A 14,739-nucleotide genomic window follows, 5' to 3' on the forward strand; every position below is an offset into this window, starting at 1 on the left:
ACCTGAGGTAAATTTTTTATTTTAATAACCATAAAAGTGATTTTTCACCTTCATGAAGTCATTGTCTTACAGGAGACTCGGATTCAAATCATGACTCTTTCCCTCAGCCAGGCCACCTACTCTGTACCTGTAAAATGCGGTACTTCTAAAGCATCCACTGTATCCATTCATTCACATGGTCCACTGAGTGATGGTCTGTCCTCCCCTTAAGCACAAACTGGCCCTAAGGGATGGGTCTTTTCTTCACGCAAAAGGTGAGCAATGCCCCCAGCCTTTCATTCTAGAAAGTGATGAGGCGATGATTTTGTATCCACAAAATGCATTATCAAAGCTCACCACTTTGGTGTTCATTTACTAAAGTTAGCAGAGATCTAGAATTTGAAAATAGTTTAGCAATAAGAAATAACTCCACTTAGCAAATTCAATTAATGAAACTAGTTCATAGTTTTAAATAATTTTTTAATTTATATGAAATAAAGACAACCCACATAGTAGACTTACAAATATTCTATTTCAAATTATATTCAAGACTGACTATCTTTCAAACCATATTCATGAGTCTGATGATATGTGCTTTGGCAGTTTTCAAGAAATATCAATCAAACCATAATTAAATTTCAACGTATAGGCTAAACATCCACTGAGCACCTCCTTTTGCAGTCAGCATTGGACTAAATGCTTAAGGACAAGTAGTCTGATGCAATAAATTAAGAAATACCTATTTAAGACATTATTCACAGAATTCTTGGCATAGTTATTTAAGTTCCTCCTGTTGAGAAACTTGAGGTTTGTGTTTTCCTTCTTTCAGTCCCAAAAGCTCCGTTTTGAGTTCTCCAGGCTTTGGTGGAATTTCAGGTATTGTCTGCAAAAAAAATAAAACAAAAAACACAAATGTCTAACCCTTAATAAAGCTGCAATTCAATGTAACCTGAAAGACTTTAAAGAGTAAAAAATCACAAAAAGTTCCCCTACTTGCTACTCAATGATAGATCTTTATTATGAGAAGCTCTGGTTGATCTAAGTCCCTCTCTAACCCTGTGTTTATGAGTCTATCATCCTGGCAAGGTCTTCGGTATTACATACTGCAGGACTCACAGAGGATAGCTGGCATCGCAATCAATGGACAGGTTCACAGCTTTGAATAAAACTTTCCACATTTGGAAATTCACTCCTGCACCATCTACTGACTCTCTACCATGTGCATGGCATAGAAAATAAGCGTTAGGAATTGATTTAATTCAAAAATATTAAGTGCCTATTATATGCAAAGCATAAAGCAGTATGCAAAAAAATACAAAATCCTTGCATTCAAGGAAGGTATTCACAGAGTTGTGCATCTATCACAATACATTTTAGAACATTTTCATTACCCCAAAAAGAAACCCCATACTTATTAGCAGCCACTTTCATTTCCATACAACCCTCCCCCACATATCCATAGACAACTATTAGTCTTCTTTTTGTCTATATAGATTTGCCTATTCTGGATATTTTCTATAAATTGAATCATATTATATGTGGTCCTCTGTGTTCTTTCATGTAGCATAATGTTTTCAAGGTTCATCAATGTTGTAGCTTGTATCAGTATTTCATTTTTTATTACTCAATAATGCTCCATTGTATGGATATACCATCTATCCATCAGCTAAAAGGCATTTGGATTTTCCGCCGCTTGGATATTATGAATAATACTGCTCTGAATATTCATATACAAGTTTTTGTGTGGATATGTGTTTTCACATCTATTGGGCATAAACCTAAAAGTGGAATTGCTGGGTCATATGGAAACTCTAATGTTTAACTGCTTGAGGAACTACCAGGCTTTTCTGAAGCCACTGCACCATTTTATATTCCCATCAACAACGCGTGAGGCTTTCAATTTCTCCACATCCTTGACAACACTTGTTACTATCTGTTTTACTATAGCCATTGTAGTGGATATGAGGTGGTATTTCATTGTGGTTTTGATTTGCCTTTCTCTGGTGGCTAATAGTGCTGAGCATCTTTCTGTGTACTTACTGGTGTTCAGAAGATGACTTCTGAACAAAGACATGAAACAGGATGAGGGAGTCAGCCATGCAGTTACCTAGGAGCATTTCAGGCAGATGGAACCACAGGTGCAGAGGACCTAAGGCAGGAGTGTGGCTTCATGTTCAAGGAGAAGCAAGATTGTCAGTATAGCCGGCACAAAGTACTCACAGGGAGGTTAAGGGGAGAAAAGGGCAGAGGAAAAAGGGAGTGGGGACATAAAGTCTCCAGTGTTTTTCACGCTGAAATGGGAAGACACTGGAGAGTTCTGAGAAGAGTGGCATGTCTTCATTCAAGTGTACAGAGATGACAATGGTAGCTTTGCTGAGAATAGACCACAGGAGAGCAAGAGTGGAAGGCAGAAGACAGGTCAGGAAGCTATTACAACAACAGGTGAAAGTAACTGACAGTGGATTGAATTGGGTAGTAGCAACAGAGGTGGTGAGAAGCAGGCAGCATCTGGATGTACTTTTCAGGTTAATCCAATGGGATCTACTGATATGTACAGTATGAGAGAAGAATTAAAGACAACTCCTAGCTTTCAACCTGAACTACAACAGGAGTCATCTCCTTTGCTATTCAGATGAGCTGAGATGGACAACTAAAACAAAGCACCTGTAGCAGTTCTCCCCAACACAGCACTAAAGCACAAGTCTGGGCAGTCATCATGGTCTCCTCTGTTCGACTGCCCAGACCTTCCAGTTCTCAGACTAAAGGACTTGTGATCCGGCTTTGTTACAAACAACAAAGTGGTTAACAATAGTGACAGTAATTGCTGGAGCAATACCAAAAGACATAGGTAAAGAACATATAAATGTTAATGAAGCACACTGCTTCCGACACACAGTCAGCCACCTGGGCCTTCAAGTTCCTACAGAGATACCTCATTGCCAATGTCACCAACCAATCAAACTGAGGTGGCCTTAGACCCTTCAATATGGCCCTTCTAAAGACCGTGGCTTCATTCTATCTCCTCCCAAGGTACAGGTAGCTGCTGTAACAACCCTTGCACATTCCCAATTATAATGAAATGGGTGAATCAAAGGTCAATTTCCCAAGGGCAAATCCCAGGCATTCCTTCTTTTGCAAGGCCTGCCTGATGTCTATTCCTGCACAAGCTATACACTAAACTGCATTACTGTAGAAGGTTCTTGTCACTTTGTCTCCACTAGGTATCCCTGATGCTCAATAGAACCCTTTTTAAAAGAAAAGCACTCTGAAGTTGTAAGAGCTCTTGCAGCACTGTTTGTATAAAAACTACGTACTACCTAAATGTCAATAAGGGATTGATCAAATAAATGTCATAGTTATATTATGAAATACTATGCAATAGTTAAAAAGATTTAATATACACAAACGTCTATTTATGTAGATGTTAACCAAAACAAGGAAGCTGCAGAGAAAAGTGTACATGAACTCCTATTCACATGAAGGAAAAACACTCCACAAACTGTGTGTGTGTGAGTCCACGCATGCACAGGTGCATTCGTCCATTTTGCATTGCCCGAGGCTGGGTAATTTATAAAGAAAAAAGGTTTATTTGACTTGCGGTTCTGCAGGCTGTACAAGCATGGCACCAGCATTGGTCCAGCTTCTGGTGAGTCCTCAGAAAACTTTAACTCATGGCAGAAGGCAAAGTGGGAGCAGGTGTAACACATGGCAAGAAAGGGAGTGAGAGAGCAAGCCAGGCTCTTTTAAACAACCAGCTCTCGTGAACTAATAAAGTGAGAACTCACTCATCACCACAGGGAGGGCACCAAGCCATTCATGACGGATTCGTTCCCATGACCCAAACGCCTCCCACCAGGCCCTACTTCCAACATTGGGGATCGCATTTTGGCGTGCAGTTTGGAAGGGACAAATATCCAACCCGTATCAGTGGGCATTCAACACCAGTGAGAAGAGGCGAAGGATGTTCACCAAACAAGACACAGTAGTTACGTGTGGGGAGCAGACAGGAGAAAGCAGGTTATAAGAGGGGGGATTTTCACTTTTTACTCTACATACTTGAATTCAGTTTGAATGTTTTACAAGAGTACTGGATTATTTTATGAACAGGAGCGAAAAAGAGACATACAAAACAGAAAGCTTGGGTTTCAGATCCTTCAATCACCTCATTAAGCTATGTGACTTTGAGAAATCAACTTCACTCTTCTCAATCTGCTTCTCATGTGAAAACAGGAATTACACCTTCAAAACTGTAGTGACAATTAACTCATGTTAAAAATACAAATGGGCCAGTCACGGTGGCTCATGCCTGTAACCCCAGCACTTTGGGAGGCAGAGGCAGGTGGATCACTTGAGGCCAGGAGTTCAAGACCAGCCTGGCCAACACAGTGAAACACCATCTCTACCAAAAAACAGAAAAAATTAGCTACACATGGTGGTGTACGCCTGTAATCCTAGCTACTCAGGAGGCTGAGGCATGAGATTTGCTTGAACCCAGAAGGCAGAGGTTGCAGTGAAATCAGATCACACCACTGCACTCCAGCCTGGGTGACAGAGTGAGACTCCAACTCAAAAAATAAAAATACAACATAAGTGCAAACACAAATGGAGCCAGGCACACTGGCTCACACCTGTAATCCCAGCACTTTCAGAGGCCAAGGTGGGAGGACTTCTTGAAGCCAGGAGTTGGAGATCAGCCTGAGCAACATTTTGAGACCTTGTCTCTACAAAAAATTTAAAAATTAGCCAGGTGTGATGGTGCAAACTTGTCATCCCAGCTACTTAGGAGGCTGAGGCAGGAGGATTGATTGAGCCCAGAAATGTGAGGCTGCGGTGAGCTCTGATTGCACCACTGCACTCCAACCTGGGCAACAGAATGAGACCTGTCTCTAATTTTTTAAAAATTATTTTTCATAAAAATTTCTTTAAAAAGAAACACTAATGATTGATTCTCTGTGTTACCTGTCCAGGCAGAGTCCAAACAGAAATGACTGCTCCCAATACTGTGCTCCAAACCACTATTCACACCTATAGCATAACAGCACATTCTTATAATCATCTGCGCCATACTTTCTCATCTCCACCTCCCCAAGACTACAATTCCTGAAAAGAACCTTCAATTTCAGTTCCTAATTTAATGAATGCTTATTAAAATTAATTTAAATTTCTCCCTCCTTTGAATACCTATATTCACTCATCCTTCATTCGACAAACACTTATTGAGTGTCTGCTACATTCCAAGCAGTTGAGATACAAGAATGAACCAGACAGACACAGTCTGGAGCTTACATTCTACTGAAGCAAACTGACAAAGAACAAATGAATAGACAAAGAATTGCAGACAAGTGCTCTATGGAAACAAAGGATGAGACGGAATCGCAGAGGAGGAATTCTTTGGGAGCTAGCCCAAGGACCCTCATTGCTGGAGGAGAGACTTGAGCTAAGGCTTGAAGTTCTGAAGAAGGAAACCAAGCCAAGTTGTTGGGGGGTAGGGGGGAGGAGGACATGCCAAGGATAAGAAAAAGAATGGCCCCGAAATGGGGACAGGTTTGATGAATTGGAGAAACAGCAAGGAAGCAGGTGTGAATGTTAACAGGGGAAAGAACTGGTAAAATGGTGGCAGATGGGCCACAGGTAGGCAGCGGCCAGACTGTAAGACCTCACAGGCCATGCATTGCCCTAGATGCAATGGGATGCCATCCAAAGGTTTTGGGCCCAGAGCAAATGTGATCCTAATTTCGTTTAAGATCACTTTTGCTGCCACAGGGAGAATGGAGTGGTCCAGGAGCATCTGCATTGCTATAAGGGAATGCTTAAGGCTGGGTAATTAACAAAGAAATGAGGTACATTTGGCTCAAAAATAAAACATGAGCCCTCCCGCACTCACCAGCTCCGGTCGGTAGTATCTGTGCACCACTTCTGCCCCTGCGAACATGGCCAGGAGACTGGCTGTCAACATTTTCAGGTAGGTGGACATGGGCACGCCCGCGGGCATGGTCGGCAGGCTGGACGGGGAAGGAAGGGGCAGTGTCAGAAGTTCCGGCTCACAACTACACCGCGCCAGGGCTGAGGCGCTCCAGCCAGCGCTGGACACGAGACACACGGCGGCGGAGGTGCGGGAAGTGCGCGGTCAGGGCACCTGGGTTCTCGCCCAATGCCACGCCTCGGTTTCCTCCTATATGAGCTGAGGGCAAGGAGAAGACAAACGCCCTCCAGGCCGAGGCCCAGTCCCATCGTTTATCAATGGCCTGCGGCATTAAAGCGAGCTCTTGATCAGCAAGCGGAAGGCCGACACCAGGTGGTTTCCCCGCGCCCCTTCTACCTCTAGAACTGTGGACTTCACTCCCCTCTGCCCCTATACATGCGCCCTAGAAGAGACTGTACCGCGAACTGCAGGGATGCTGGGCAACCGGTGTAAGGGCAGACGAAGCAGACGGCAAGCGTGCCGGACCCAAAGTACAGTGACTGGGGATCGCACCGGACAGGAAAGCAAGAGCGCTGCCGGCGCAGGTACGTGACGCAGGCGGAAGTGGGACTCTGGGAGAAAGACACTGACTTTTTTTTTTTTTTTTTTTTTTTAACCAATTCCTACATGTTCTCAGCCCCAGGCTCCCAGCGCCTCCATCACTCTCCCTATAGTTAAATTTTCCTGGCAGATGTGGAGTCTAAGGCCAGGCCGTGGACTATTATTACATCATTTGTACTTTCGTGCACACAAAGGAAATCGCACGCCTTTGCCACTTTTTAGGAGGGGTGGAGTCACACATGGAGCATTTGCGTGCTTTTACGGGAGGTCACCCTCCTGTGACCTCTTGTGAGTTAAGTTAAAGGCACTCACTGTCCCTGTGTTTGGCGTCTTTTGATACCCGAAATAGAGCCACATCCAGACAGCTGTGGCCTTATGACCTGGTGCTACTGGGAAACGGGAAATCTGAAATGGACATAATATAATCCAGGCATTTTTCGATTGTTTTGATTATGGGTTGATTTTTAAGTAAAAGGTTAGTGCAAGGGCCGGGGACGGTGGCTTACGCCTGTAATCCCAGCACTTTGGGAGGCCAAGGCAGGCGGATCACTTGAGGCCCTAAGTTTGAGACCAGCCTGGCCAACATGGCAAGACCCCATGTCTACTAAAATATATATATATATTAAAATATATATATGTATATATACACACACAAAAATTAGCTGGGCGTGGTAGCAGGCGCCTATGATCCCAGCTACTCGGGAGACTGAGGCAGGGGAATCGCTTGAACCCAGGAGGTGGAGGTTGCAGTGAGCTGAGATCGCGCCACTGCACTCCAGCCTGGGCAACAGAGCAAGACTCCATCTCAAAAAAAAAAAAAAAAAAAAGTTAGTGCAAGGCTAAATTCTGAAGGATTAATGTTGTATGTATGACAAATCACAATACTCATATTTTTAAAGAGCTTTATAGAGGTATATTTGACATACAATAAACTGCACATATTTAAAGTATACAATATGATGTTTGACATATGTGAGACCATTACCATAATCAAGATAATGAACATACCCAAACCCTCAGATGTTTCTTAGTGCTTCTTTCTACTTCCTCCCTCCTCCACGGCTTTATTTCCCTGGGTAATCACAGATCTGTTTTCTGTCACTATAAGTTAGTTTGCATTTTCTGGAATGTTACATAAATAGAATTATACAGTATGTACTATTTTTTGTGTTGCTTATTTCTTGCAGCTCAGTTTTTTGAGATTCATCCACGTTGTTGCATGTCTTAGTAATTCACTCCTTTTTATTGCTAAGTGGGTTTAGACTATAATTGGTTTATCTATTCAATTATTGGTAAACATTTTGGTTGTTTCTAGTTGTTGGTGTGTAAATAAATAAAATTTAAAAGATGTTGGAACCTTAAAAAAAATACTGTTAAGCCTTGAGAGAGATGTGACTAATCTGAGTACATATGGTTACAACTTCTGTTCTCAGATTATATATTAACTCACATTCTTTTCTTGTTCTATACAATGACTAGAGAAAAATGACAGTGACAAAAACCTCCTGCCTTCTTAATGACCCTTGTTATGATTAATTTGCCCTTTATTGTCCTGCTTTGCTGAGACCAGATAACAGAAAACCCATGAGTATTACACCCTCTGTAAAAAATGTTAAATGCACCCTTTCCCAAAAAGAAACACTGCGTATAACCAACCAAATTTCTGTAACTTTGTGCCAATCTTGTATGAAAAGTGTTGAAATCCTGCTAAAAACTCCTGTCTCTGCCTATACAAATGAAATCTTAACTTTCTTACTTCAGAACGCTGACTCCATTCCTTTGGAGTTGGTGTTTCCAGGTGGTCCATTCTTACTCTTTGTGCTTGAATAAACCCTCTTTAGGTTAGATTTTGACCCTTTTGGTTATTTTAGGTTGACACTGCTTGTATATGAGGAAGACTGGTATAGAAGTCTTTCTGATAACACGGGCTTCCATTTTTATTAGGTACATCTCTAGGAGAAGAATTACTAGAGCATATGGAAGGTATATATTTAACTTTTTAAGAAATTGCCAGGCCAGGTGCGGTGGCTCACGCCTAAAATCCTAGCATTTTGGGAGGCCGAGGAGGGAGAACTGTCTGAGCTCAGGAGTTTGAGACCAGCCTAGGCAACACGGTAAAACCCCGTCTCTACTAAAATACAAAAATTGGCCAGGTGTGGTGGTGTGCGCCTGTAGTCCCAGCTACTCAGGAGCCTGAGGCAGGAGAATTGCTTGAACCCAGGAGGTGGAGGTTGCAGTGAGCTGACATAGTGCCACTGTACTCCAGCCTAGACAACAGAGCAAGAGTCCGTCTCAAAAAAAAAAAATTAAAAAAAAAAAGAAATTGCCAAATGAATTTCCAAAGCAGCTATACAAATTTATTATTTATTTTTATTTTTTATTTTATTTATTTTTTTGAGACAGAGTCTTGCTCTGTCACCAGGCTGGAGTGCAGTGGCACGAACTTGGCTCACTGCACCCTCCGCCTTCCTAGTTCCAGTGATTCTTTTGCCTCCGCCTCCCAAGTAGCTGAGATTACAGGCACATGCCACCATGCCCAGCTAAATTATTTTTAGTAGAGACGGGGTTTCACCATGTTGTCCAGGTTGGTCTTGAACTCCTGACCTCAGGTGATGCGCCTGCCTCGGCCTCCCAAAGTGCTGGGATTACAAGAATGAGCCACCATGCCCGGCTATTTATTAATTAATTAATTAATTCATTCATTCATTCATTCTCAAACAGTCTTGCTCTGTCGCCCAGGATAGAGTACAGTGGCAGGATCTTGGCTCCTGAGTTCAAGCGATTCTCCTGCATCAGCCTCCTGAGTATCTGGGATTACAGGCAGGTGCCACCATACCTGGCTAATTTGTATAATTTTTAGTAGAGACGGGGTTTCACCACGCAGGCCAGGGTGGTCTCAGAACTCCTGACCTCATGTGATCCACCCACCTAGGCTTCCCAAAGTACTGAGATTACAGGCATGAGCCATCACACCTGGCCAAGCTGTACAATTTTACACTCCCATCAGCAGTGTATGAGACATATGAGACATCCCCATCCAGTTCCTTCAAATCCTCTCCAACATTTGCTCTGGTCAGTCTTTTCTATTTTAGCTATTCTAATATGTGGGTAATGGTTTCTCATTTTGGTTTTAATTTACATTTCCCTCATGACTAATGATTCAGATATTTTCATATGCAAAAAAAAAAAACAAACAAACATAAAAATCCTTGGACACCTACCCCACACCATATTAAAAATTTTAAATGGATCACAGACATTCATGTGTTGATAGTCATATGCTGCATAACAACATTTCAGTCAATGGACCACATACATGACCGATGGCCCCATAAAATTACAATGAACCTGAAAAAATCCTATAGCCTAATGACATCATAACTGTCAAACACCATGTGTTCATGGTGACGCTGGTGTAAACACACCATGCTGCCAGTCATCTAAAAGTATACCACATACAATTACGTACACTACATAATACTTGATAATAAATCTTGTTACTGATATATCGATTTACTATACTTCTATGCTTATCGTACAGTGTACTCTTTTTATTCTTTTTAAAAAAAAAAAAGTTAACTGTAAAACAGCCTCAGCCGGATCCTTCAGAAGGTACTCCAGAAAGCACTGTTATCAGAGGAGAGGACGACTCCTTGTGTACTGCCCTTGAAGACCTTCCAGTGGGACATGATGTGGAGGTGGAAGACAGTGATATTGACGATCTTGACCCTGTGTAGGCCTAGGCTAATGTGTGTGTTTGTGTCTTAGTTTTTCACAAAATTTTTAAAAGTAAAAAAAAAAAATTAAAAACAGAAAAAAGGCTTATAGAATAAGGACATAAGAAATGTTTTATAGCTGTACAATGTGTGTTTTAAGCTAAGTGTTATTACAAAAAGGTCAAAAAGTTTAAAAAATTATAAAGTTTATAAAGTTACAGAAAGCTAAGGTTAACATTATTGAAGAAAATTACTTTTTTATAAACTTAGTGTAACCTAGGTGTACAGCGTTTATAAAGTCTACAGTAGTGTACAGTAATGTCCTAGACCTTCGCATTCACTCACTGACTCACCCAGAGCAACAAGGAGTCCTGCAAGCTCTATTCATGGTAAGTGCCTGCTACATTTTTTATCTTTAACACTGTTTGGTTTGGTTTGTTGTTGTTGTTGTTGAGACAGAGTCTTGCTCTGTCGCCCAGGCTGGAGTGCAGTGGTTCAATCTCGGCTCACTGCAACCTCTGCTTGCCAGGTTCAAGCGATTCTCCTGCCTCAGCCTCCCAAGTAGCTGGGACTACAGGCGCCCGCCACTGCACCCAGCTAAGTTTTCTTTGTATTTTAGTAAAGATGGGGTTTCACCATGTTGCCCAGAGTGGTCTTGAACTCCTGAGCTCAGGTGATCCACATGCATCGGCCTCCCAAAGTGCTGGGATTACAGGTGTGAGCCACCATGCCGGGCCTAATACTGTATTTTTACTGTACCTTTTCTAAGTTTAGATACATACTTACTATTGCATTACAATTGCCTACAGTATTCACTATAGTAACATGCTGAACAGGTTTGTAGCCTAGGAACCACAGGCCATACAATATAGCCTAGGTATATAGTAGGCTGCACCATCTAGATTTGTGGAAGTACACTCTATAATATTTTTACAATGACAAAATCACCTAGTGACATTTCTCAGAATATATCCTATTGTTAAATGACAAATGACCCTATTTTCTTGTGCTTCTATTTTCTTTGGTGATTCATCTGCTCAAATCTTTTGCCCATTTTTAAAACTGAGTTGTTTTCTTATGGGTTTTGAGTGTTCTTTTATATGTTCTGGACACAAGCCCTTCATCAGATATGATCTGCAAATATTTTCTCCCAGTTTATTGCTTTTTATTAATTTTTGAGAGAAGTGTTTAATTTTAATGAAGTACAATTTATCAATTTTCTCTTTTGTATTATATTTAAAAAATATAACCCAGGGTCATAAATATTGTCTTCTATATTTTCTTCTAGAAGTTTTTCAGCTTTGGGTTTTACATTTAAGTCCATGATCCATTTTGTTTTTTTGTATGGTGTGAGGTATAGGTGAGGCAGGAGGCGGCACTTGACTCCCAAGGTGGAGCTTGGATACAGGACCAGATTGAGGAGCAGCTAAAATAGGGAAGACGTGGAAGCTCTTCTCCATAAAACACACCAACTAATGTGCCATGTCAGTTTAGTTTTGTCATGGCAACACCCAGACGCTACCACTCCTTTCCATGGTAAAGACTCAAAAGTTACCTCCCTTTTTCTAGAAATTTCTGCATACTCAGCCCCTTGATTTGCATATAATTAGAAGTGGGTATAAATATGACTGAGAACTGCCTCTGAGCTGCTACTCTGAGCACACTGTCTACGGGGCAGCCTTGCTCTGCAGGAGCAGTCTTGGAGTTGTAACACTGCTGCCTCAATAAAACTGTTTTCTTCTATCATCAGCTCACTCTTGCATTATTTATTTCCCGGGTGACACTCCTGGGCTAAGGGCTTGCCTGCCCTGCATCATGGGTACAACTTTGTTTTGTTTTTGCATATAGATATCTGAACTGCATTTGAAGCTTAGTTGAAAATCAGTTCACTTGTCCATGTATGTATGTGTCTATTTCTGGACTTTATTCTGTTTCTGTTGCACTGATATATTTATCTTTCTTGATGCCAATACTATACTGTCTTTTTTTTTTTTTTTTTTTTTGTGAGACAAGGAATCATTCTGTTGCCCAGGCTGGAGTGCAGTAGCATGATCTCGGCTCACTGCAACCTCCACCTCCCGGGGTTCAAGCTATTCTCCCATCCCAGCCTCCTGAGTAGCTGGGACTACAGGCATGTGCCACCATGTCTGGCTAATTTTTGTATTTTTTAGCAGAGACAGGGTTTCACCATGTTGGCCAGCCTGTTGTCAAACTTCTGGCCTTGGGTGATCCGCCTGCCTCAGCCTCCCAAAGTGCTGGGGTTACAGGCATGAGCCACTGCACCCGGCCAACACTGTCTTGATTACTGTAGCCTTATAATAATTCTTAAGTCAGGCAGTATTAGCTCTCCCAGCTTTGGTTATTCTAGATCTTTGCATTTCCATATAAATTTTAGAATCATTTTGTCAATTTCTACCCAAAAATGCTTACCTGGATGATGGTTAGCATTATATTGAATCTTTAAACATCTTCACAATATTTGGTCTTCTGATCCATGAATACAACATATCCATGTACTTATTTAGTTCTTACCCAATTTCTATCAGCAATGCTTTTCACTTTTTATGATACAAGTCTTGCATATCTTTTGTCAGCTCTATCCTCAAATATTTCATCTTTTTGATGCTATTGTGAATGGTATTTTTTCTAATTGTTTGTTGTTAGTACATAAACTACAATTGATCTTCCTACACTGATACTTTATCTTGCAACCTTGCGAATCTCACTTATTAGTTGTACCAGGTTTTTTGTAGGTTCCACAGGATTTTCTACATAAACCAGCACTTGAGCAATGAATAAAGATGGGCTTTTTTTTTTTAAATAGCTGTCATTTATCAATCTTGAGGAAGTTCACAAGGAAGTTCCCAGTTCTGTTTCTACATTACTAATTTTTTTTTTTTTGAGACGGAGTCTCGCTCTGTCACCCAGGCTGGAGTGCAGTGGTGCAATCTCAGCTCACTCCAACCTCCGCCTCCCAGATTCGCACCATTCTCCGGCCTCAGCCTCCCAAGTAGCTGGAACTACAGGTGCCCGCCACCACACCCAGCTAATTTTTTTTTGTATTTTTAGTCGAGATGGGATTTCACCGTGTTAGCCAAGATGGCCTCGATCTCCTGACCTCATGATCTGCCCGCCTCAGCCTCCCTAAGTGCTGGGATCACAAGCATGAGCCACCGTGCCCGGCCTGCTAAAAGTTTTCATTACAAATGAATGTTGGATTTTGTCAAATGCTTAAACCGCATCTATGAAGATAATCACACTTTTTAAAAAATGTGTTAATGTGATGAATTATACAGACTGATTTTCAAATGTTGAACCAATTTTGTATTACTCAGATGAACTCTACCTGGTTAATTTTGTTTTTTATATATTATTGGAATATATATATATATATATATATATATGGTTGGATTCAATTTGATAAATTTTGTTCGGAATTATATTCATGATAGTATTAGCCTGTTGCTTCTTTTCTTGCCACATTTTTCTACTTTTGGTAATGAGGTAATGTTGCCCTTATAGAATGAGTTGGAAAATGTTCCTTTTTCTTCAATATTCTGGAAGATCTTGACAGGATTGGTTTTATTTCTTCCTTAATTGTCTGCTATAATTCACTGGTGAACCCAGTTGGGCCTGGCGTTTTTGTTGTAGGAAGGTTTTTGGTTTTTTGTTTTTTTGGTTTTTTTGAGACAGAGTCTCGCTCTGTCGCCCAGGCTGGAGTGCAGTGGCCGGATCTCAGCTCACTGCAAGCTCTGCCTCCTGGGTTTATGCCATTCTCCTGCCTCAGCCTCCCGAGTAGCTGGGACTACAGGTGCCCGCCACCTCGCCTGGCTAGTTTTTTTGTGTGTGTGTTTTTTAGTAGAGACGGGGTTTCACCGTGTTAGCCAGGATGGTCTCGATCTCCTGACCTTGTGATCCGCCCGTCTCGGCCTCCCAAAGTGCTGGGATTACAGGCTTGAGCCACCACGCCCGGCAGGAAGGTTTTTAATTACAAATTTGTGTTACTCCATTCTTGCATTGCTACAAATATCTGAGGCGGGGCAATTTATAAAGAAAAGAGGTTTACTTGGCTCACAGTTCTGCAGGCTCTACAGGAAGCATGGTGCCAGAATCTGCTCCTGGTGAGGGCCTCAGGAAGCTTCTAGCCACAGCAGATGAAGGGGGAACAGGCATGTCACAAGGCGAGAATGGAAGCAAGAGAGAGTGGGGAGGTGCCACACACTTTTTTTTTTTTTTTTTTTAGACGGAGTCTTGCTCTGTCGCCCAGGCTGGAGTGCAGTGGTGCAATCTCACTGCAACCACCACCTCCCAGGTTCAAGCGATTCTCCTGCCTCAGCCTCCCGAGTAGCTGGGATTACAGGCGCACGCCACCACACCCGGCTAATTTTGTATTTTTACATTTATTTATTTATTTATTTGATGCTGCATGACACCACACCCGGCTAATTTTGTATTTTTACATTTATTTATGTATTTATTGACGAGATGGAGTCTCACTCTGTCACCCAGGCTGGAGTACAG

General features: G+C 41.8%; 1 protein-coding gene across 3 annotated transcripts in view; it reads right to left on the reverse strand.

Annotated features, from left to right (window-relative positions):
• The window catches only part of C11H12orf73 (chromosome 11 C12orf73 homolog), a 19,243-nt gene continuing 4,504 nt past the window's right edge, over positions 1–14,739 (reverse strand). The window contains exons 1-3 of one of the 3 annotated variants that reach the window (XM_025401710.1): positions 6,361–6,488; positions 5,864–5,981; positions 1–862 (exon numbers count right to left, since the gene is read on the reverse strand). In XM_025401710.1, coding sequence (XP_025257495.1) covers positions 755–862; positions 5,864–5,971 — 216 coding nt within the window. In that variant the 5' untranslated portion in view covers positions 5,972–5,981; positions 6,361–6,488 and the 3' untranslated portion in view covers positions 1–754. Of the gene's footprint in view, positions 863–5,863; positions 5,982–6,298; positions 6,489–14,739 lie in introns of those variants that run through there. The other 2 variants (XM_025401711.1, XM_025401712.1) reach the window with 2 other exon arrangements.

The sequence above is a fragment of the Theropithecus gelada genome, chromosome 11 (assembly GCF_003255815.1).
Source record: "Theropithecus gelada isolate Dixy chromosome 11, Tgel_1.0, whole genome shotgun sequence".
In the NCBI taxonomy this organism is placed as follows: domain Eukaryota; kingdom Metazoa; phylum Chordata; class Mammalia; order Primates; family Cercopithecidae; genus Theropithecus; species Theropithecus gelada.